This window comes from Eretmochelys imbricata, chromosome 3, assembly GCF_965152235.1.
Source record: "Eretmochelys imbricata isolate rEreImb1 chromosome 3, rEreImb1.hap1, whole genome shotgun sequence".
Taxonomy (NCBI): domain Eukaryota; kingdom Metazoa; phylum Chordata; order Testudines; family Cheloniidae; genus Eretmochelys; species Eretmochelys imbricata.
Genome location: NC_135574.1, coordinates 158,470,468 through 158,493,358, shown reverse-complemented (window position 1 = coordinate 158,493,358; position 22,891 = coordinate 158,470,468). Strand labels below are relative to the sequence as shown.

The window sequence follows — 22,891 nt, the reverse complement described above, 5'->3', positions numbered from 1 at the left end:
AAAAGCCTCCCAGTTAGTCAGGTGGGCACACATCAGGAGCCGTAGGAGGAAGCCGTGCTGTTGGAGAAACTGAGCAGTACAAACCATATCAGGCACAAGGAAAGAGGCCCTGAGGTAAGGGTGAAGTAGATATTGAGGAAGTAGGGGTTGCTGTGGGGAAGTGCCCCAGGGAATTGTACATGTCCTATTTCCAGAAAGTCATCTACGATAGCTGCTACTATTATGGTCCCGGGGCTGGAGCCCGGAGTAGAGGGTGGGCACAGGCTTCCCCCTCACCTCCCTGATTAATCACTGAGGCTGGGAGACAAAAGAGACTGTGCGAGGGAGGGTAGCTTCTCCTCACCTCCCTTGCTGGCTTATGATGAAAATGGCTCAATAGACTGTGACCCTGGCCTCTAGAGAGAGAAGGGCTACGTGGAGGGTCACAGTGAGCCTCTGACGCTAGTGAAATCCGCTAGGAAGTGCAGGACCCACGGAGACAAGGAGAGAGCTTTGTCACAATAGCTATAACACTCGACCCAAGGTTTAAGAATCTGAAGTGCCTTCCAGAATCTGAGAGGGTTGAGGAGTGGAGCATGCTTTCAGATGTCTTAATAGAGCAATAGTACAAAGCGGAAACTACAGAACCAGAACCACCAAAAAAGAAAGTCAGCCTTCTGCTGGTGACATGTTACTCAGTTAATGAAAATGAACACACATCAGTACATACTGCTTTGGATTGTTATCCACCAGAGCCCATCATCAGAATGGAGACACATCCCCTGGAATGGTGGTTGAAGCATGAAGGGACATACGAATCTTTAGCACATCTAGCATGTAAATATCTTGCGACACCAGCTACAACAGTGCCATGAGAACGCCTGTTCTTGCTTTCAGGTGACATTGTAAACAAGACGTGGACAGCATTATCTCCTGCAAATATAAACAAACTTGTTTGTCTGAGCAATTGGCTGAACAAGAAGTAGGACTGAGTGGACTTGCAGGCTCTAAAATTTTACATTGTTTTATTTTTGAATGCAGATTTTTTGTACATAATTCTACATTTGTAAGTTCAACTTTCATGATAAAGAGATTACACCACAGTACTTGTATGAGGTGAACTGAAAAATATGATTTCTTTTGTTTTTTACAGTGCAAATATTTGTAATCAAAAATAAATATAAAGTGAGCTCTGTACACTTTGTATTCTGTGTTGTAATTGAAATCAATATATTTGAAAATGTAGAAAACATCCAAAAATATTTAAATAAATGGTACTCTATTATTGTTTAATAGTGCGATTAATCGCAAGATTAATTGTGATTATTTTTAATCACTTGACAACCCTAATTATTTCTAAAGATCCCAAAGTCAATGTATAATAACTTATATTTTACTTAATCTTCACACTGTCCGTATACTAGAGGCTGTTTCAAAATATTAAAAACCACCTAAAATGCATTTGTTAAACTAGAGGCACCCAAGCAGGTGGAAGTAGTTGTAAATTATACTTCCCTGGACAAGCTAATCTCTCCCTGGGGCAACAAAATTACCCCCACAATCCTGTGTCTATCCTGCAACACCGTCTGTACAGTTGAGATTGCATAATAACCCTGCCAGGTATGATTCCTCAATGGATGTGGTAAATCAGCTCACCTCTGGATGCCCGTCCCTGACCATCTCTCCAGCTCATACTGCAAATATTTGGGCTGTGTCGGCCTTTTGTGGGCCTTCATTGGAGGGGAGGTTATAGCAGATTTCCACTGCTACAGGCTATCCCTCCACCCCTGCAGTCAGATTTTCCCAGAGCAGAAGGTAGCAGAGACCATGGAATGAAACTGGACTGTTATCTTTAATGACAAATAAAAGAACACAACTTAATTTTTATTTTTAGGGCTTGTTTTTACAATGGTCTGACCAAGCTCCTGGAAGCAACATCACTGGTTACAGAAATGCAAGAAGAGTTGCTTGTCCTTGGCCCTCAAATAGAGCAAAAATCAAAGGTATTTACAAATTACTTTCTGAAGTAGGCTTTAAAAATCTTCTGTGACCTCCCATTCCACCTCCTCCTCTCCACAAAATTCAGGACCCAAAAACCTACTTGTTATTATCACTCTTGACAGTGAGTTATATTATGCCCTTTCTCCTTCAACACTTTCATGGCTGACAGGAGATTCAGACACAATAAAGACAAGTCAGTTTCCTGATTGGCTCATGAGAAAAAGAAAAAACAATGCATTTCTGAAATGTTTCAGCCTTCTCACTATTCAGTCATCTCACCAAGTGTATTTGAAATTCTGCAGTCAAAATGTTTTGTAAAGGAAAAAATTTTTTTTCCTGTTAGGAGATAGAAGAACTAGTGGAAAAACTTCAGAGAGACTCACTAGTAGTAGAGCAGGTTCGAACTCTTGTTAAACAGGATGAAGAAATCATGGCTGAGGAAACAAAAGTTGTGGAAGAATATGCTCAGGTACCGAGTCTCTTGTGGTCTCTTACAGATTTTGGTTTCTGTGGGCCTAGTTTTTCAAAGCATTAAAAACACTCTGGGCATTAACAACCTTGAAAGATCCAGTTCTATTTATGGTAAAAATAAGTTCCAAAAAGTGCAGAAATTTTCATATGCCTCCAGCATAGATATTGTTTTTTTAGAAATCTTCACCATATTATAAAATTAGAAGTAGGAAAAACTGATAGATCTCTGTTCTAGTTCTTTCAAGCATGATTCTGCTTAGAAAAGTAACTGTGCATGAATAACACCTTAGTACTTCATACCATCCTTTTGTGTGTCTTACTCACAAAACATACATTTTCCTACTGTTGGTTACAATATACAGAAAACTGTTTTTGTTCAAGTACATATTGCCAAAAGAAAATGCCAACTCTGACTTTTTTCTGTGGGTTGTGGGGGGTTTTGTTTGGTTGACTTTTTTTTTTTTTTTTTTTTTTTAACAATGTAGCAAGCAACTGAAGAGCTAAATGCTGTATTGCCAGCTTTGGAAAAGGCCCTCGCTGCCCTAGATGCATTGGACAAAGCTCACATTGCAGAACTCAGGTAGGTCTGTTTTGTTTTAAAACTTTGTCACTGTTCCAACTAATAGCAGTCTTCAGTTCTGGAATAATGCTGCTGGCAAATTACACAACAGAGCAAAGGTTTCCACTGACGTTCCTTCCATCCATAACTAAAGAAAATTATTCTGAAAGTGCAAACAATGTAATCTTGCCTACATTTCAAGCTGACTCACTCTTTTACTCTTAATTCTTTATGCTTTCATGTGTCAAATTAGTTCCTATGGGTTAGTTTATTCTCTTTCTAAATAGAGACACAGACACACCCGCCACCCCTATATTGGGTCAAAAGGGACTTGTCAGAAATTTTCATTTTCTACACAGACCTTTCTCGGATCTCAGTAGTTTTCCTCTATTATTATAGGTTTGTTTTTATTTTCTTCTCCCTTCTATTCATATAACAATATAGTATTTTGTAGTATAGTTATATACTAATTAGTAAGAACACATAGAAATTAGTATTAATTTAGAAATTAACATAATAGCTCAGACTATTGAACCATCTAATCCAGTAGCCTGTCTTTGAGGTGGGCCAATACTGGATGATTTAAATGAAAATATACAGCACCATACTTTCTTTGTAAAAATGTTTTGTATGAAACTGTTTATTAATTTTCTCAAATATTTGTTTTTTGTTTTTTTTTTACAGAGTATATACTCATCCTCCTCCTCTTGTACTAACTGTTATGAATGCAGTTTGTATTCTACTGCAAAAGAAACCTAGTTGGGCAACAGCAAAGCTCCTCCTTGCAGATGCAGGATTCCTCAAGAAATTAGTTACCCTGGATAAAGATAATCTACCAGAAAAGGTAAAGTGATGGAATGGTGCCCAATAATTTATCTTCACTTCTTCTAGGATTCTTCAAAGGGTGTTGATTTTGTCTTAATAAAGACTGAATTTTGTATAACAACTTTGAGCCAGATTCAGTCCCGTGTTGCAGCCCCTTTATGCCACTGTGGCAGGATGAAGGGGCTACAAAGGGGGCAGAGGCAGAAACAACCGCTGCAGAATCCTACTGTCATGGGTAGGCTCTCTCTTCCCAGCATAGACCTGACATAAATACCTTTATGCTGGACTCCCTGGCAGCTCCAGAAGTATGGGCCATATCAGGGGCAGGATGGGAGGGTGAGGAAACAGGAAGTCATGAGCACACTGTGCTGTCTGCCAGTGTAATTGTCCATAGAGGGCTATTACAAACTGGCACAATTTAGATTAGCTCTTGGGCTGCTCTGAGTTGACATGAGGTCTGGGGACAGAACAGAGGAGGTGCAGAAGTGTTTTAAAGCTTCCTTTCCCCTCAACTCAAGTGGTTTAGTGCTTAATGCAGAAATAGAGGAACACAGAATCTTCCCCTTTCTATCAATATGTAGAAAAGAATGGATGAGAGTAATGCTTTTAGAAAAAATTAAACCAGTAGTTTCTTCTTTGCGTGATTGTCGATATATATTTCAGTTTTGGTGCGCATGCTCCCCATGTGTTTTTTTGGCCAGCAGCATCTGTTTGGGGCTGCACTACACCCTGAGCGTCCTTGTGGTCTCATACTGAGGGCAACAAAGGTGGAGGTGGTCCACCTGCAACTCATTTCCTTCTCACTGCCTGTGGCTGTAAGACAGAGCTTCCTAGTATCCATGACACATCTCTTTTTAGCTTATTATACTAGTTCTTTTGTACATATTAGTGTTAATTTAGGAAAAGATAGGATTAGTTGCCATTTGGCAAATTTTTTATACGTTTTTGTTGTTTAGGAAGTTTTTAAATCTCACTTCCATCACCAGAATTTTCTTCTTAATATCAAGGTTTAGGGGTGTTGTAATGATTTGGGGAACCTGCCTATATACAACTTCTGAATTCTGTTTGGTATTTTGAACTCAGTATACATCTGTATCAAATAATAACCCCCATTTTGTTTTCTAAGCACCATTGCATTTGTGAAAACTGTTCTGTGCCTTCACCTTGTGTGAGGCAAACACACAACCAGACTACCACTGCTTACTCAGCTACCAAGATTCAACCCTCCAACAGAGCCTGCAGTGACTCAGCACTCAGACATGCTTTAGCAGCCTATCCCTGAGCAGGGCCTGGGTCAAAAAACTGCAAGGCAAAGGTATTTTACTGATGGCATCAGATGTCAGGTTAGTCTGTGCTACAGCACTGCTCAGCCAGGAACCCTCCCACTGTCTCATAGGTTACAGACTCCCTCTGCGTCTAGCCTGCCCTTGGTGCAATTCCTGTCCCAGCCTTACCTGAGCCTTGTTCCAGCTTGCTTCAGCCTTGCCCGTGCCCTGTCCGATTGCGCTCAAGCCCTGTTACTGACCCATTCCAGCCCTGCATCCACCTCCTGATCCCCTAGACCCTCAGATTGACTCCCACCCAGCTTCAATCTTTGGCCTGAATCGGGACTCCAGCTATAATCCTGATTTGGTTTATCTATGGACTCTGATCTCAGTTCTGACCCACAGCCTCTCCCCAACTCAACCCAGACCCAACTCTGTGATGGTCTTCGATCCTTGTATCTGTTCTTGACCACCTCTCCAAACTACCAGGTCTGCCCGCCTCAAACCAGAGTCTGACAATTCGCAGGTACTGGTGAGGACTCAGCTAGAATACTGTGTCTGCACTTTCAGAAATATGTGGACAAATTGGAGAGGGTCCAGAAGAGAGCAACAAAAACAATAAGTTTTAGAAAACTTGAACTGAGAGGAAAAGTTAAAAAAACTGGGCATGTTTTGTCTTGAGAAAAGACTGAGGAAGGAGCAGATAACTGTCTTCAAATATGCTAAGGGCTGTTATAAAGAGAATTGTGATCTGTTGTTCTCATGTTCACTGAAGATAGGATAAGAAGTAATCGACTTAATTTTCATCAAGGGAGATTTAAGTTAGATATAAGGAAAAACTTTTTAACTGTAAGGATAGTTAAGTAATGGAATAGACTACCAAGGGAGGTTGTGGAATCCCTATCATTGGATGTTTTTAAGAACTGGTTAAACAGATACCTGTCAGGGATGTCTAGGACTGCAGGGTCCTGCTTTGGCACAGTGGAATGGAGTAGATGACTTAAGGTCCCTTCGAGCGCTATATTTCTATGATACTATTCTATGATGTAATTCTGTGTAAATCTAACTGAAGACAGTAAAATTACTATGGATTTACATCAATGAAAATGATCCTGCCCGAAGTATTTATAGTGGGTTTTTCTCCTCTTCACATAACTAAAAAATATTTTCCGTTGTCTTCTCCTTAAGCAACAAAGAACACTGTAATAACTCTTCAAATCATTGTTCTAATATTTAACCTCTTTGGGCTTTTAGGTTTTTCTGCAATTGAAAAGATATGTAAGTTCACCTGACTTTAGACCATCAAAAGTGGGACTAGTGTCTATTGCCTGTTGCTCCATGTGTCACTGGATTTTAGCTTTGGATCACTACCATGAAATACAAAAGGTATCTTATTTAATAAAATTATCATTATTTCCAAAAACTCTTTTAATACAAGTTCCTATAAGAATATATTTGGTAGATCTTCTATTCTTAGAATATGATCTTTCATATACAAATGCATTCAACAATAACTGAAATTACCTATTTAAATTAGTAAGAACCTTCATGCAAAACAGTTGTTCTACTGGAATATTGATTCAGCCTCTTAGGCAAATACTTACCCATAATAAAGCTCATGGGCCAAGTTCTGTTAGTAATATCTGTGCAATCTATCTAAAAGCAGTAATCTCAAAATAGAAATGGTGAAAGTTAGTTTGCAAAACCCATGCTACTTATATTCCAGGAACTCAACTAGATGCCTTAGAGTACATGGAATAAAAAACAGAAATATTAAAATCTGTGCTGACTCAATCTCACTTCCATGTTATGCAAGCTGATAGAAACTGGGCATGATTAAAAAGCCAAATAAATTTTCAGTACCAATTTGTTCTTTACTATCTCTCATCATATATAAATCTTGCTACATCTATGACCATCCCTATTGTCCTTCCCCGGATCTTTTCATTCTTGTCTTGTTGGGAGATCGAAGATTTAATAGCCCAGAAAACCAATCTTCTGTCTTTTTGAGGTTCTCTCTCTGGATCAGGATTGAGACATATTTGGAGGTGCTCATATTGTTCCTGTGATGTGGATAAAGAGAGATTTAGCCCTTCTTTCCTTCCCTAGGTCCTACCAGACACTTTTCACAACCAGTAAATTCACTTTTAAATACAAAAACGTATTTTAAAAATATTTTATAGAAATTCAATTTTAAGCAAGTTCTAGGTAAAGTAGAAATAGGAATTTAACACTGGTTAAATAAGAGGGGCAAGATTCAGGTCCCAAGTACTTTTAGATCAGACAATGGACTTGTTTTCAGACCAGCTATAGACCCATGTACTTCCCCATGCAGATTGCTCATACGCTGCTTTTGTAAAAAAAGCAATCTACTAGCAATCTCAGACATACGTTGCAACTTCAGAGGTGATTTTATTGTTACTTAAATCTAAATAAATAAGCCAAGTAAAAGAGTGCATCTCTCAAAATATAGGGTCCTGACTCCAGGTACCACCCTGGAATATTGGTCTCCATAGCTCCAGCTGCAGAGGACCTGTGTGATGTGAACTCTGCAAGATTTTGGGAGTGGGACACAAAAATTACACCTTATGATTCCCTTCAGGCCATTTTTGGGTGTGTGTTGTATACAGTCTGAGCCTTGAATTTAGCTGTAAGAGTGTTTTGCCCAGTATAGTTATGTTCTTGAATAAAATTCACATGGTATAAACAGTAGACTAGGGTAGTTTAATTTGTTACAGCATGTTAAGTTTGACTAAACTCAATATATATGATAACATAACCGATAATATTTAGGTCTGTCAAGTGATTAAAAAATTGCGATTAATCGTGCTGTTAAACAATAGAATACCATTTATATAAATATTTTGGATGTTTTCCACATTTTCGAATATATTGATTCCAATTACAACACAGAGTACAAAGTGTACAGAGTTCACTTTATATTTATTATAAACATTTGCACTGTAAATATAAAAGTAGTATTTTTCAATTCACTTAACTCAAGTACTGTAGTGCAATCTCTTTGTCATGAAAAGAAAGCTCAAATAAATTTGTTAGTCTCTAAGGTAACACAAGTACTCCTTTTCTTTTTGCGGATACAGATTAACATGGCTGCTACTCTGAAATTTGTCATGAAAGTTGAACTTATAAATGTAGCGTTATGTACAAAAATAATTGTATTAAAAATAAAACAATGTAAAAACTTTAGAACCTACAAGTCCACTCAGTCCTACTTCTTGTTTAGCCACTTGCTCAAACAAGTTTGTTTACATTTGCAGAAGATAATGCTGCCTGTTTCTTGTTTACAATATCACCTGAAAGTGAGAACAGGCGTTAGCATGGCACTGTTGTAGCCGGCGTCACAAGATATTTACCTGCCAGATGCACTAAAGATTCGTATGTCCCTTCATGCTTCAGCCACTATTCCAGAAGACATACGTCCATGCTGATGATGGGTTCTGCTCAATAATGATCCGATTGCATGTTCATTTTCATCATCTGAGTCAGATGTCACCAGCAGAAGGTTCCTTTTCTTTTTTGGTGGTTTGGGTTCTGTAGTTTCCACATCAGAGTGTTGCTCTTTTAAGCCTTCTGAAAGCATGCTCCACACCCTGTCCTTCTCAGATTTTGGAAGGCACTTCAGATTCTTAAATCCTGGGTCAACTGCTGTAGCTATCTTTAGGAATCTCACATTGGTACCTTCTTTGCGTTTTGTCATATCTGCAGTGAAAGTGTTCTTAAAACGAACAACATACTGAGTCGTCATCCAAGACTGCTGTAACATGGAATATATGGAAGAATGCGGGTAAAGCAGAGAGCAAGAGACATACAATTCTCCCCCAGAGAGTTCAGTTACAAATTTAATTAGCGCATTATTTTTTTAATGAGCATCATCAGCATGGAAGCATGTCCTCTGGAATGGTGGCCAAAGCATGAAGGGACATACGAAAGTTTAGCATATCTGGCACGAAAATACTTTGTAATGCCAACTACAAATGTGCCATGCAAATGTCTGTTCTCTCTTTCAGGTGACATTGTAAATAAGACGTGGGAAGCATTATCTCCCGTAAATATAAACAGATTTGTTTCTGTTAGTGATTGGCTGCACAAGAAGTAGGACTGAGTGGATTTGTAGACTCTAACATTTTATATTGTTTTGTTTTTGAGTGCAGTTATGTAACAAAAAAATCTACATTTCTAAGTTGCACTTTCATGATAAAGAGATTGCATTTTGGTACTTGTATGAGGTGAATTGAAAAATACTATTTCTTTTATCATTTTTACAGTGCAAATATTTGTAATAATAATACAAAGTGAGCACTGTACACTTTGTATTCTGTGTTGTACTTTAAATCTATATATTTGAAAATGTAGAAAATCATCCAAAATATTTAATACATTTCGATCAGTATTCTATTGTTTAACAGTGCAATTAATTGCGATTAAATCAACAGGCCTAACAATATTTCCATTATAGAAACAGATACATGGCGTGAAAAGAGTGTGTACAATATATTTATTGGGATTAAACATTTCAACAGTTATCACATAAGCACAGCACAATAATTCTGTATGTATATTCAGTGTCTGTGTAATACATACATATTCAAATACATACACAGAAGATGTAATACAAGCGGTCGGGTCCTGTCTTATTCCTTGAACTGTGTGAGGATCCCCAACCCTATTCTGAAGGCAGTTCCATTTCCATTGCACTCCATGGAAGACTGTCCATCCAGAGATCTGCATGGGTGGAGGGGACAGGCAGTTGAGCAAGCCCAGCTCTAGGGAATGATGTGCATTGTCCATACACCAGGCCTCTGTTAATTTGACAGGAAAAGTAATATAGCCTCTAAATAGGGTATATTTAGGCATCTGCAACCAGGAAAATCCCTGACATTGCAGCTCCATTGGGTGCATGTTCCCAAGAAGCTGAGGTGAGGCACAAAGCCTGCCTACTGTCTAGTCCACGCCTACAGTGAGTTTCAAAACCTGCCTCCCAATGAAACCATGTGAGAAGATCTTCATGAGGGAAAGTTTGTGGAATCTTCCTCTCAAGGCCCCTATTTGCGGAGATGTTAAGTATATGTACATGGAGAATGATAATTTTTTATTCCTTTTTCATTCTTTAATAATGTAATAAACCACCCTTTATTTAACAAATTGATGCTCAGAAGGGGGAATCTCACCACATATTGGTATGTAGCTAGAGGCAGGGAAACAGATGGAGCAGGAGGTGAAGTGGAGCATCCGGACCCAAATGGAGATTTAAATAGAGTGAATACGAATGAGGGAATAGAGCCAGGATGTAGGGAGGTTTAGGTAGAATGGTTATGGAGAGTTAAATGGGAGGTGAGGTGATGGTGTGGGAAGGAAGTTATTTGATAGGCATATCCTGGGGGCCAGGAGAAGGGTCAGATGGGGAAGTAAGAAGTGTATGGGCAGGTTAGATTAGGGTAATTGGAAGAAAAAGGAGTGGAGTGGGAGCAGCAGTTACCAGGGAATGAAAGTTGGACAAGCCTCTAGGATTCACATAAAATCAGGGAGCAAGGGTAGGAGCTAAGCAGAAGAGTTAGGAGTAGAACAGGACAGGTAGAAGTACCTGAGGAGACAGCCACTGACAGGAACACTTAGAGCTCTTTGCTTTCAGATCCTCGCTGTGGTGAAGGGGATAACTGCATTATCTTCTGACATTGCTCACAATTCAGAATTTGGCTTTTCATTTGAAATCCTCTTCCCTAAGTGTATGGAGTGCTTTGTCTTTATTTTCTGCCAGAGAATTACACCTTAGATCTTCAAAAGAAGATAAGTTAACTTTGGTCTGGGAGAACCAATGAATAAAATATTTCAAGTTACAGTCACATGATCATGGATTACTGTGCAAGAAGACATCATTGGATGTTTCCTCACACACCAAAAAGGTCACTCGAGTTTGTCTTCACGAAAAACTGCTGTCTTTGATCTCTCCACCATTAAGTTCCCATTCTTTGACCTCATATAATTTATCACTCAACCCCTTGCTCTCCAGTCTTGCCATGTAGACTTCCTCCAAACTTCAATCCATCAATATCCCTGATTTCTCATAAATGGTCAGCCCTGTCTCCTCCCTTTCCAATTTTCAACTCTTTTCAGCTGTAAACTCATCAAGCTCACAATACACAACTGCTGTTTTAAGTTATCTTTCTCCAGTTCCATCTTGGATCTCCTCTATTGTAGCTTCTGACCTCTTCACGCTATTGAAACTACTACTCTTAAGGTTTCTACTGACCTGTTCCTGCCCAAGTCTTGGAAACAATACTCCATCCTCCTAATCTTGGCACGATAATCACTCCCCTCCTGCTAGACATTCTTCCTTCCCTTGGTTTTTCTGATAGTCATCTCTCCATATGCCACTCATACTATTCCTTCAGCATCTCTTTCAATGGGTCAACCTCATCCCCTTTTACACTCCATATGCACATCCCACAGGGGTCTTTCCTCTGAATTCTCTCCTTGGCTGATCTCGTCCTCTTACATCTTAATCTACCATCTGTTTGCTGATGACTCTGAAATCTGCTTGTACATTCTTCGCAGCCTCCCTCCATCTAGACCCATGTCTCTGCAAGTCTGACATCTCCTCCTGGATCTCTTACCATTAGCTCAACCTTAACATGGCCAAAACTGAAATCCTTATTTTACCAAAAGGTCAGTTCCTCTTTCTGGCCTCTTGATATATTACCCCCACATCTATTCATCCATCCATTGTACTCCCCCTTCTAATCCACATCAGGCTCAATTCTTGTCTTATCTTTAAGGCCCTATCCTAATTCTCTCTCCTATGACCCATTTTTACCATGATGACTTAGTTGCCAACTCTTACGATTTTATACTGAGTCCCCCAATATTTTGGAGTTTTTCCTTGAGGTGCCAATTCCAGGAGTCATTTAATTACCTGACAATCTCAATTTTAATTTTTAAAGCATAAGACTCTAGCCCTCATGGTTGCAGAGAAAAGTTTGAAAATATAAACCCTAAAGAGTCATAACAGAAAAAGCAAATAAAGAACTCCAAATCTATTTTTAAAATTTCAGAATTTAATACAATTGCCTGATTTTTGTTTTCCTGATGCATGTTTTGAGTATTTGGAGTTTGTATTCTATATATGTAAATATTTTCATTTATACTGAAAAAATAAGTATATCATAGAACTTACATTTGTGTTTGATTTTATACATGTCTTAAAATAGTATGAGAAATATGTGAACATTTTAGAGAAACAGTTATGCTTACCTTGAACTATCTGAATTAGAAGCCAAACAGATACTTTCGTTGATCAATAACTTCTAATGTGTTTATTACAAACAATTGACATTTTACAGACTGAAAGAAAATGTTAATCTATACAAGAGCTTTTCCTCAAATGTTCTGCATGTAAACCCCAGAAAGGCAGACAAAACAATCAAATGCAGCCAGTAATAAAATAAATCAAAAGGAGGCATATACCCATGAGAGAGCGTATGGAGGAATAGCACAGAGTTGCAATGAATATAATATAATTTATGCACAGAATGAAAGATTTGGGTAGTCACTTGTCTGATTTGGACATCCTTTTGATTCACTTTTAATATTGATTTTTCAGTCATGTTGGAAAGTACAGGTTGCCACATTTTCTATGACTTGAGCTAAATATGTCATTATATAACTATACTATAAGATCCGACGTTTATTTTTCTTGGAGACTTTCTTCAGTAATATGCACCTAGGTTAATAAACATGGCCTTATGATGTCAAGGTAGGTATTTGCTTATGTCTACAAGCTAAACAAAGAGGGTACAATGAAGAAATGGGAAAATGTAGTTTATACTTGTCTAAGTCTGCATTAGGAAATAAGATGACCAGCAGATAGTTCTTTCATGTCAATACAAACATTAGCAACCAATACCATTACCAACCAACTGATAACCATTAGTATTTCAGTTAGCCTAACTTCGCACGCCCAGTTTTGAAAATCTTTACCGGGGTGACTGCAGGAGAAAGGTGGGTGTTGGAAAAAGTCATTTTTCAGCTTTCTGAAAAATTCAAAAAAATGTAAGTGGTATTTAACACACTGTATACATTTTCTTCATTCAAAGTGAAGTGTAGCCTGTGATACATCTTTTTATCTAGTTGGTGAAGCCAAAACAAATCCGGGTTACTGAAGCTCAGGAAGTACTAAGACTTGCCCATCAAAAACTGGATGAAAAACAAAGAAGTTTGGCCTTGGTGAGACATTTCTCATTATTATATGTTATTGCTTAGTTATTGAAGCATGAAAATATTCATATTTTTCATAGCCCCTACTAAAACTTGTACCAGTTATTTTTATTTTAAAAGCTTCTGAAGGGAGAGACACTTCTTTACTAGAGAGTTGGGGCCCAGTCCTACAGTCCTAAGACTGTGGAACTCCTGTGTGATGTCTCATTTACTTCAATGGGAGCTTTACCTGCACTAGGACTGCAAGATCAGGCCTTTAATCAAACTTCAGCAAAGCTTAAAAAACAGTGATTTCTTCAGAGAAATAGCTTCCAATGCCTCCTGGTTTGCTTCATTCCTCTCAACCAACTAGAGTTCAAATTTGGGACACTGACCTTTACAGTGGGAGGAGGACTTATTAATGCAGGAAGTGTTAAACAAGAGAAAAGTAATCAATAGTAATAAATAACCCCAAAAGAACAATTTCAGTACCAAGGGAAAATGTTGCTCCAAAACGTAGGAAAGGCCCACTTGAAAATGAATAGAAATTTGTGTTGTGCCTATACTTCAGAGAGGGTAAAGGCTAGAGGTGACTTAGCCTCAAAATTGCTGTGATCATTTGCCATTCGTGGATTGACATCTTATTGTCAGACAGTGAATAATGAGAAGACTAAGTTTTAGAGCAATGCAAGAGTAAGCTCTTACTTTCTTAAATAAGCTCAAGCCTGTTACATCGGTAGCACATGTAGTAATAGAAGCAATGAAGTAGGTCTCTTAAGTCTGATAAATGGCAGGCAGGCGCCCCTCAGTCAAAATAAAAAATAAAAACCTTGATCTATTGTCTGCCAATCGATTATTAGATTGAAGAACATGAACAGAACTTAGAGGCAAGCTATCAAGAGAGCATAGCCCAGAGAGAAATGCTAGCAACTCGAAAGCAACTGGCAACTCAGCGTCTACAGCGAGTATCGATATTAAGTACAGCTCTGGCGGATGAGATGGTATTGCCTTTCATTTTTTGTATTGTCCACTTTTTGGCCTCAGAGCATTCAAGCATAAAAGTGTCATTTTTACTTCATTTACATTTTTCAGGGGTGGGAAGCTGCCTCCCCTTTTCGCATAGTGCTTCCCCTCTCCCACGTTACCGTATGGCTTACCGTGCTGTTGTGGCCTTTTGTGCTGGCCTGTCAAGTTTAATAACTAGATCCCAGCCCTGGGCAGAAGAAGAGGAGAAGTGCCTTTCTGAGGATTATTCTTGCCCAATAAAAAACAACCTTCCCACCTTTCAACAGCTGCACCTTAGTTTCCTCCCTCTAGCAGGTACAACAGTATTTCCAATCCCTTGTACTGCAAGGCAGAAAGAGGCCTCCCCTATTATGACTTGTTCTGCAGGGCAGGAGGAAGTCTTCCCTATCATGACTAGTCAGTACTGAGGTGCTTCAGTAATGATTCCTTTCCTTGGTCCAGAGTTGCAACTGTCACTTCAATTACACTCCCAATTTCTATTCCACATAATTGTAAACAGTAAACTTTGATACATTTAAAAACAGTTACATTTTTATTGTAAATGATATTTCATTTGGATGTGTTAGGAGCGATGGAAAGAATCAGTTAATAACCTGGACAAAAGGCTGCAAGGGATTATGGGTGATGCCCTTGTTTCAGCAGCATGCATTATCTACAGCGGCGTGTTATCAGCAGGATATCGTCAGCAGCTAATAAACGAATGTCTGAGATTGTGTAATGAGAACATCATTCCTGTGTCTCCAAATTATTCCCTAATAACAGCTATGACAGAAAAAAATGAGGTAATAACATGAGCAGATGGTGAGGGGCACAGCTGATTTTTTTACATCAAAATCAGGACTTCCCCCTTTCAGAACACTTGATTCCAAACCTGATTTACTAAGAGTAAAATGCAGAGGTCCAAGTATTTTACTGAGATTATTTACAATCTAGATTGTTGTGTTTTGTTGCATCACATTGTTTATGTCTTTATATATAGTTAATTGTAAGCATTGTATCCATGCAATAACAAGGATTGTCAAAAATGTAAAAATATTCAAATATTGAAAATTGAAACTTTTCTAGGTCAGTAAATGGCAAAATGAAGGTTTGCCTCTTGACCAGTACTCCATTGAGAATGCTATCCTTGTTAAGACTGGACAACGATGGCCTTTACTAATTGATCCACAGAAACAGGCTTACAAATGGATTTGTCAAATGGAAGGTGACAAGCTACGACAAATCCATGCTTCTGATTCCAATTACCTAAGAACTTTGGAAAATGCCATGCAAATTGGAGACTCCATTCTGCTACAGGTAGTATGTTTTAATTTTGGGGGGGTGTCGTGGGGCAACGACTCACCCGCGCAGCACCTCTTGTTGGTTGTCCTGGGAATTAGCTCTTCCGGCCAGGAGTGCCCTCTGCAGGCCGGTGTCTTGCCTGCCGCTAGCCCCTGAGTCCCTCCCAGACCCCAGTGCCCTCCTCATCAGGGTTCCACCCCAGCAGTAACCCACAATCCGAGTCTCCCCACCCAGGGGAACCCCTATCCCCCTCCTTGCCTCAGTGGCTACTGCCAGTCACCATCTAGCCCCCTCTCACTGGGGCAGACTGCAGTCTGTAAAAGCCACTCATCATTGGCAAGGGAGGTTTGAACCTGTTGCCTATCTCTGGGCTGCCCCTCTGCAGCCCCAGTACCCTTTTATAGGCCTTTCACTAGGCCTGCAGCCTGGGGGTTTGCTCAGCTGGAGCTCCCCAGCTCCCTCTGCCCTTCCCCAGCACTGCTCCACCCTAGGTACCCTTCTTAGCTTCCTAGGCAGCCAGCTGCTTCTCCCTCTAGGAAGCTAGAGAGAGTATCTATCCTCTTCTGGCCCACAGCCCTCTTATAAGGGCCACCTGGGCCCTCATTGCACTGGCTACAGCTGTGGCTGCTTTCCCAATCAGCCCAGCTTTTCCCCTGGCACAGCCCTCTCCCAGGCCTGTTTTAAGCCCATCAGGGCCGGAGCAGGGTAACCATCCCACCACAGGGGGGTTCTGAGTTAATAACAAGGAAAAAAATTCCCATCAGAAAACTATACATGTAAGAAGAATAGATTGCATTTGAATGTTAATTTCCCTTGTCAAAGGTGTAAGAGTAGGAGAGCAATGGAAGTGATGGAACTACTTTGTAGTTTTATTTATTTAAATTTAATAATAAACATCTGTCTAAAGCTCTAGGAACCTGATTCTCCTCACTGACACTGATGTAAATTAGTAGTAACTCCAGTGATGTCAATGGAGTTGCACTGTGTTAAAACTGGTGTGGAGAACAGGCCATGAGCACTGACAGTTTCTCCATAAAACCACATACCTACAAGAAAATCTCAGTCAGCTACATGGACTGCTATGGGATCAGAATGCCAGAGCCATCTGCATTGAGGACTTATGCCTCTGCATTAGCTCTGTGTCCTTGCCATCCCCACACTTCCATTTCTAGGCAGCATGATTCCAATGGAATATCACTGACAGGGTGTCTCTAGTACCCACAGTTCCTGGGTCCCTCTTTAAGGGGAGTTCCAGGCTGGGCACAGAGGATATGAATATCCTTCCAGAAATTAAATGTAACGATAAAACCCAAGGTGTATATCTGATTTTGAGCTCACAAAGCTAAATAATTATTTAAGCTTATTAATTAACCATAATGATTGCAATGTAGACAATATATTTATGGGTTTTAGGATCTTACTGAAACTTTGGATTCAAATTTAAAGCCAATCTTAAGAAAGGAAATCTACAGTAGAGGAGGTAAAGACTTCATCAGGATTGGAGATGCTGAAATTGAATACAACCACAACTTTAGGTAACTGTCCTCATTAGTGACAATTGTTCTAACTACTATTGTATTAAATTGTACTATATATTAAATTACACTCTCAAAATGTATTTTAAGAACATTATTAAGGTAGCAAAGTAAAGTTAGAAAATGCAAGTGTTAGAGGGCTTATTCCTTCACCCACTTACTTCCCTGGTCCTTCTCGCATGAACAGAGAGCAACAATACCCGAAGTCCAAAGGTGCAAACAATTCGATGTTTATTGGGGTGAACTTCCAGCAAGCATGATTCCAGTTTCCTTCCTTAGTGTCCCCCTTCCCAGCTCTGACACCACAGAGCCTTAGACCTGTGTCCCTGTTCCCATTCCTACCCTTAGCCAAACATGATTCCAACTTCCTTATTCCCATTCCCTGTTCCCATCTCCCCCTTTAGCAAAACATGATTCCAATTTTCTTACCCCCATTCCCTGTTCCCATCTCCCCCTTTAGCAAAACATGATTCCAATTTTCTTACCCCCATTCCCTGTTCCCATCTCACATGCCCACCCCCACCCACACCCACTCACTTCCTCATTGACTTCAGATTATATAGTAAAACTTGAGTTCTGACTAACCAATCCCAACATATTGTAACATGATTATGTAACCAATTATATCCCACCACCTTAATTAGTTTACACCCAGCAAAATTAATTATACAGACAAACAATAGCAAAGTGGGAACTACAATGACAAGACAACACAGAAGTGAGGATTTCACATCCCAGCTATTGATAAGTCAGTTCTTGCCAGACAGGATGCTATCAAACTAAGTTTCCTTTTACATTTTCTAGGCACTTCCCTTTCTCTGGAGGTGATAGGAATACAATCCTGTCCTGATAGTGCCTAACAGCCCAATAGCACCTTATTTCAATGTGACTAGTTTGGAATGTGAGGATGTGACTGTTCGCTTCCCAGCTTATGGCTGCCTCTGCTGCTTAGCCAAAGGCCTGAGCCTAAGCACAGGGCCACAAACTGTCACAGTAAGAGAAGGCCCTTACACTGGCAGACAGTGGTTTTGATTCTTTCTTTTATACCTCTGGAACTAGCCAAGTGATAAGAATACACCTACATTCTTAAAGCACAGGCCTTTGCAGACAGGCCTGAATATCTATATCCTAACAGCAAGAATTAAGGTTGCCTGTGCAATCTTAATTCAACTCCCTTGTGCGTATCCATTGTGATACTGTATTGATTTATATGATCACATATTATTTTTTCCTCAGGACCCCTGCTTCATTCAATAAGAGCATGGATAGTGCTCATTTAATGAGTAGCTATTCAATACTTTGTTTTCTCTTTGTTGTTGAATGTGTGCCACATGCCTTATTTACTGCACAGTATAAACTCTGCTTTGAAGACAAAATTATTAGTTTCTTCATGGTCTTTTCTGTGATGCTTATCATTAAGGTATGCGATTGCTTCACAAACATTAAATAATTCATTTTCACAACACCTCCATGAAAATGAATTGTATTGTCCCTATTTTACAGAAGGGGTATTGAGGCAGAGAGACATTAAGGTCAAAAGTATCCACTAATTTTGGGTGCCTAATCTGAGACACCTAGGCCCTGATTTATCAGAGTGTTAAACTTAAGACCAGCTTTCTGTTGAAAGCTTGACTCTTAAGTCGCGGTGAGCAAACTTTTTGGCCTGAGGGCCACATTGGGGTTGCAAAACTATATGGAGGGCCGGGTAGGGAAGACTGTGCCTCCCCAGACAGCCTGGCCCCCGCCCCCTATCCGCCCCCTCCCACTTCCCACCCCACATCTATCCAACCACCCCCTGCAGCATGTCTGAAGCCGCGCCACCTGGCCGGAGCCAGACACACTGCCGCTCTGCCCTGCAGGAGCATGCAGCCCAGAGTGCTGCCTGCGCGGTGGCATAGCGCGGTGGCATAAGGGAGGGAGGATGGCGGGGAAGGGGCCAGGGGCTAGCCTCCCTGGCAGGGAGCTCAAGGGCCAGGCAGGATGGTCCCACGGGCCGGATGTGGCCCACGGGCTATAGTTTGCCCACCTCTGCTCTAAGTGTTCTAAAATCCACATGATTACTAGGATTGCCATGAAATTTGATGTTCCTCATGGGGCACAGAGTTCTGTTAGTGATCCAGAATTGGGGCCATTTGACCAAGTTGTTCCCAAGATACAGCCCCCAGAAAACACATTCTGACACTTTTTGTTCACAGGTAGAGATCAAACCAGGGCTCAGATCATCATACTAGTGTTACACTCAAGGATATCTCAACAAAGTGCATGGCACCCACCAGCCTTTTGGGGAAAATATTATTTGAAATAGAGTTTGCTTCTCCAGTTAGGCACGTGCCAAGCAGTTCTAAGGCTGATTTATCATGAACGTATTTACACTCCTAATGGCTCACACTGCACATGTGACGAGAGAGAGGCTAACTACAGTATCTGGAAAATTACTTCTGTGTCACAGGACCTGTGTGGCTCTGAGATATGTTATTGAATCTGAGCATTGCCCCAGGCACTGAGGGTATATCTTCACTGCAATTAAATACCTGTGGCTGGCCCGTGCCAGCTGACACAGGCTCGTGGGTTGCAGAGCTCGGGCTAAGGGGCTGTTTAATTGCAGTGTAGATGGTTGGCCTAGGGCTGGAGCTCAGGCTTTGGGACCCTATGAGGTGTGGACCACCTCTACACCACAGATAAACAGCCCCTTAGCCTGAGCTCTGCAAGTCCAAGTCAGCTGGCACGGTCCAGCCATAAGTTTTTAATTGCAGTATAGACATATCCTGAGAGTTTAAATCTGGTCCAGATTTGTAAAGTGAATACAGGAGAATATTCAGAGGCGATAAAACTATTTTTGGAAAAGAAAATAAACTGCACAAGCAAATGCTTGTTGGGAGGGGAGGGTGATTAGAGGTGAAGGTGTAGGTAATAATGGGGGAGGGGAGGTTGGCGATCTGGTGATGAGGATTGGGCAAGGATGCCAATTAGGGGGAGCAGGGGAGGGCGGAGCTCCCCCCCTCCAGTTTCATACAGGAGGTGTGCAAGCTCCCTGGTGGAGCTCTTAACTACAGAACAGCATTAGTGTGAAACGTAAGTTCTGAAAAGGAGAGGTGCCCCTGGGGCAGGGAGGCAGTATTTTGTTTACAGAGACAGGGTGATTAAGGTAAGAAAGGGATGGTGATTTAGCCTTTAACTTAGTATCATGGTTAAAGTTGCTCCCTCCCCCCCCACCACCACCAAAATCTGAAATGGTGCCTGTCAAGGTTCTTTCCCCACTCTGAATTCTAGGGTACAGATGTGGGGACCTGCATGAAAGACCCCCTAAGCTTATTCTTACCAGCTTAGGTTAAAAACTTCCTCAGGGTACAAACTTTGCCTTGTCCTTGAACCCTATGCTGCCACCACCAAGCGTGTTAAACAAAGAACAGGGAAAGAGCCCACTTGGAGACATCTTCCCCCGAAAATATCCCCCCAAGCCCTACACCCCTTTCCTGGGGAAGGTTGGTAAAAATCCTCACCAATTTGCATAGGTTAACGCAGACCCAAACCCTTGGATCTTAAGAACGATGAAAAAGCAATCAGGATCTTAAAAGAAGAATTTTAATTAAAGAAAAAGTAAAAGAATAACCTCTGTAAAATCGGGATGGTGAATACCTTACATAGAGAATCCCTCTAGGCAAAACCTTAAGTTACAAAAAAACACAAAAACAGGAATATACATTCCATTCAGCACAACCTATTTTACCAGCCATTTAACAAAAGGAAATCTAACACATTTCTAGCTAGATTACTTACTCACTTAACAGAAGTTCTGAGGAGTTATGAAGAGCATTCCTGATCTGTTCCCGGCAAAAGCATCCCACAGACAGACTGACCCTTTGTTCCCTCCGCCAGCTTTGAAAGTATCTTGTCTCCTCTTTGGTCATTCTGGTCAGGTGCCAGGGAGTTTATCCTAGCTTGTTAACCCTTTACAGGTGAAAGGGTTTTGCCTCTGGCCAGGAGGGATTTTACAGTTCTGTATACAGAAAGGTGGTTACCCTTCCCTTCATATTTATGACCGAGCCCCTGGGATTGGAGGAGGGGTGGGACACTGGGAAGGAGGATAGGGGCAGGGACACCTGTCAGCCCCACATTCTCTCCCATATGTATGCCACAATCTGGAACCCCCCCAGTCCATCTACAGGGGTATGACCCTTTCTCTGCCCCTCCACATGTGAGCCAGCTTCTGGAGGAGGCTTGCCTATTTGGAGAGTGAGATGTTCTGAGCTGCTTTCCCTACCCACCACGTGAGCTGGGATCTGGGGTTCCCTGCCCATGTGTGGGGTTTGACCTCCCTTCCATGTCCCCCTCGTGAGCCAGGTTCTGGAGGGGGCTAGTTGTTCTGGAGGTGCTTGAGCCCCATTTTCTATTCCCATCAGGTGATCTGGGATACCTTGCCCTTCTAAGGGGATCTGAGCCCCTCTCCTTAACCCCCACATATGAACCAGAACCTGAGAAAGCCTTGCCTCTGTGGATGGGGAGCTTAAAACAGACATGCTGCTCAGAGCATGCCCCCCAAAATACAATGCTGATACTGGGGTGAGGAACTGAGAACAGTTTGCTTGACACATATCAGAAACTCTCCAGCACTGGGGGGGCAGGAAGGGAACACCCATTGACATTGGGGGAGGGATCATACTTCTCAGAGCTATTGTTTTAGCCTGTATTTATCTGCATTGGTAATTCTTTCAACTGAGAATCTCACTTAACATCCCTCTGAGCCTGCTGTAATGCTGATGGATGTGTAGAGCCCCTCTGCTCCATTCTCCCTGTAATTTCATACAATATTATAAAGAAGTGCTAGCTCTTCTTCAGTTAAGGTTGGGAAGCCCTTCCTGTGTAAAGCACAACTCTTCTAAATGCTCTGAAACCTGCATGTTTACACAGTTTTTCTTGAAATTTGCTACGCTTCATGTCAGTTTAGGGGGTAGGGTTAGCTATGCAAAAGTAGGTCATTTCAGCAAGATACAGCCCCCAGGGAAAAAATAGCATTTCACTAAGTTCACATTCTAGCAACTTTGAAGTTTGAAACCTACCATGAGTAGAAATCTGAGAATGAACAGTAAACATTTGAGAAAAATCTGCCTCAGTCAAAGTGCGTTTTTGATTTTTTTTTTTTTGAGAAGTACAATCTGAATACAGAATATTCAGAAGGCACAGGAACTATTTTTGAAAAGAAAATAAATTACACGTATGAATGTGCACTGGGACTGTAGGGGTGGTTAAGGGGCAAGATAGGTGGTAATTGGGAGGGGCTGTGGGGGTGTGCCATGAAGGATGCAAGTATCCTGGAGAGGAGGATAAATAGGAATGGGTTGTAGGAGAGGGAAGAGAAGCTGGGGGGCTCAGGTAAGGGAGAGAGGGTAAGGATTAGAGGGAATGAGAGGGGAAAAAGAGAATTGGAGAATGAGGTTGGGGGAGACTTTCTGCCCTGAATTCTCTCCTTCCATATAAGTGATAGGATCTGGAGGAGCCCTGCCCCTGTGCAGGGGTCTGAGCCCCTCTCCTTACCTGCTGTGTGATCTGGGGAACACTGCTCCTCTTGGTCTGTTTGAGCTTCTTGACCTGCTCCTCCATGGGAGATCTGGGGGGGAGGAGGAACTGAAGGTTACAGATTTAAACATCTGAAATCCAGAAAATGAATAGTTAAGTTACACATCACTGATATGTGTGGTTGGAGCTGGTGAAAGTGTATGGGAGATGGGCTCAGTTTGGAG

At 41.0% G+C, this 22,891-nt stretch overlaps 1 protein-coding gene across 1 annotated transcript in view; it reads left to right on the top strand.

The window, feature by feature from the left end:
• The window catches only part of DNAH14 (dynein axonemal heavy chain 14), a 448,557-nt gene that overhangs the window by 337,819 nt on the left and 87,847 nt on the right, over positions 1-22,891 (top strand). The window contains 10 exon segments of the mRNA XM_077812193.1: positions 1,874-1,982; positions 2,324-2,449; positions 2,937-3,031; positions 3,695-3,854; positions 6,355-6,486; positions 13,246-13,341; positions 14,172-14,312; positions 14,904-15,119; positions 15,403-15,633; positions 17,032-17,153. Coding sequence (XP_077668319.1) covers positions 1,874-1,982; positions 2,324-2,449; positions 2,937-3,031; positions 3,695-3,854; positions 6,355-6,486; positions 13,246-13,341; positions 14,172-14,312; positions 14,904-15,119; positions 15,403-15,633; positions 17,032-17,153 — 1,428 coding nt within the window.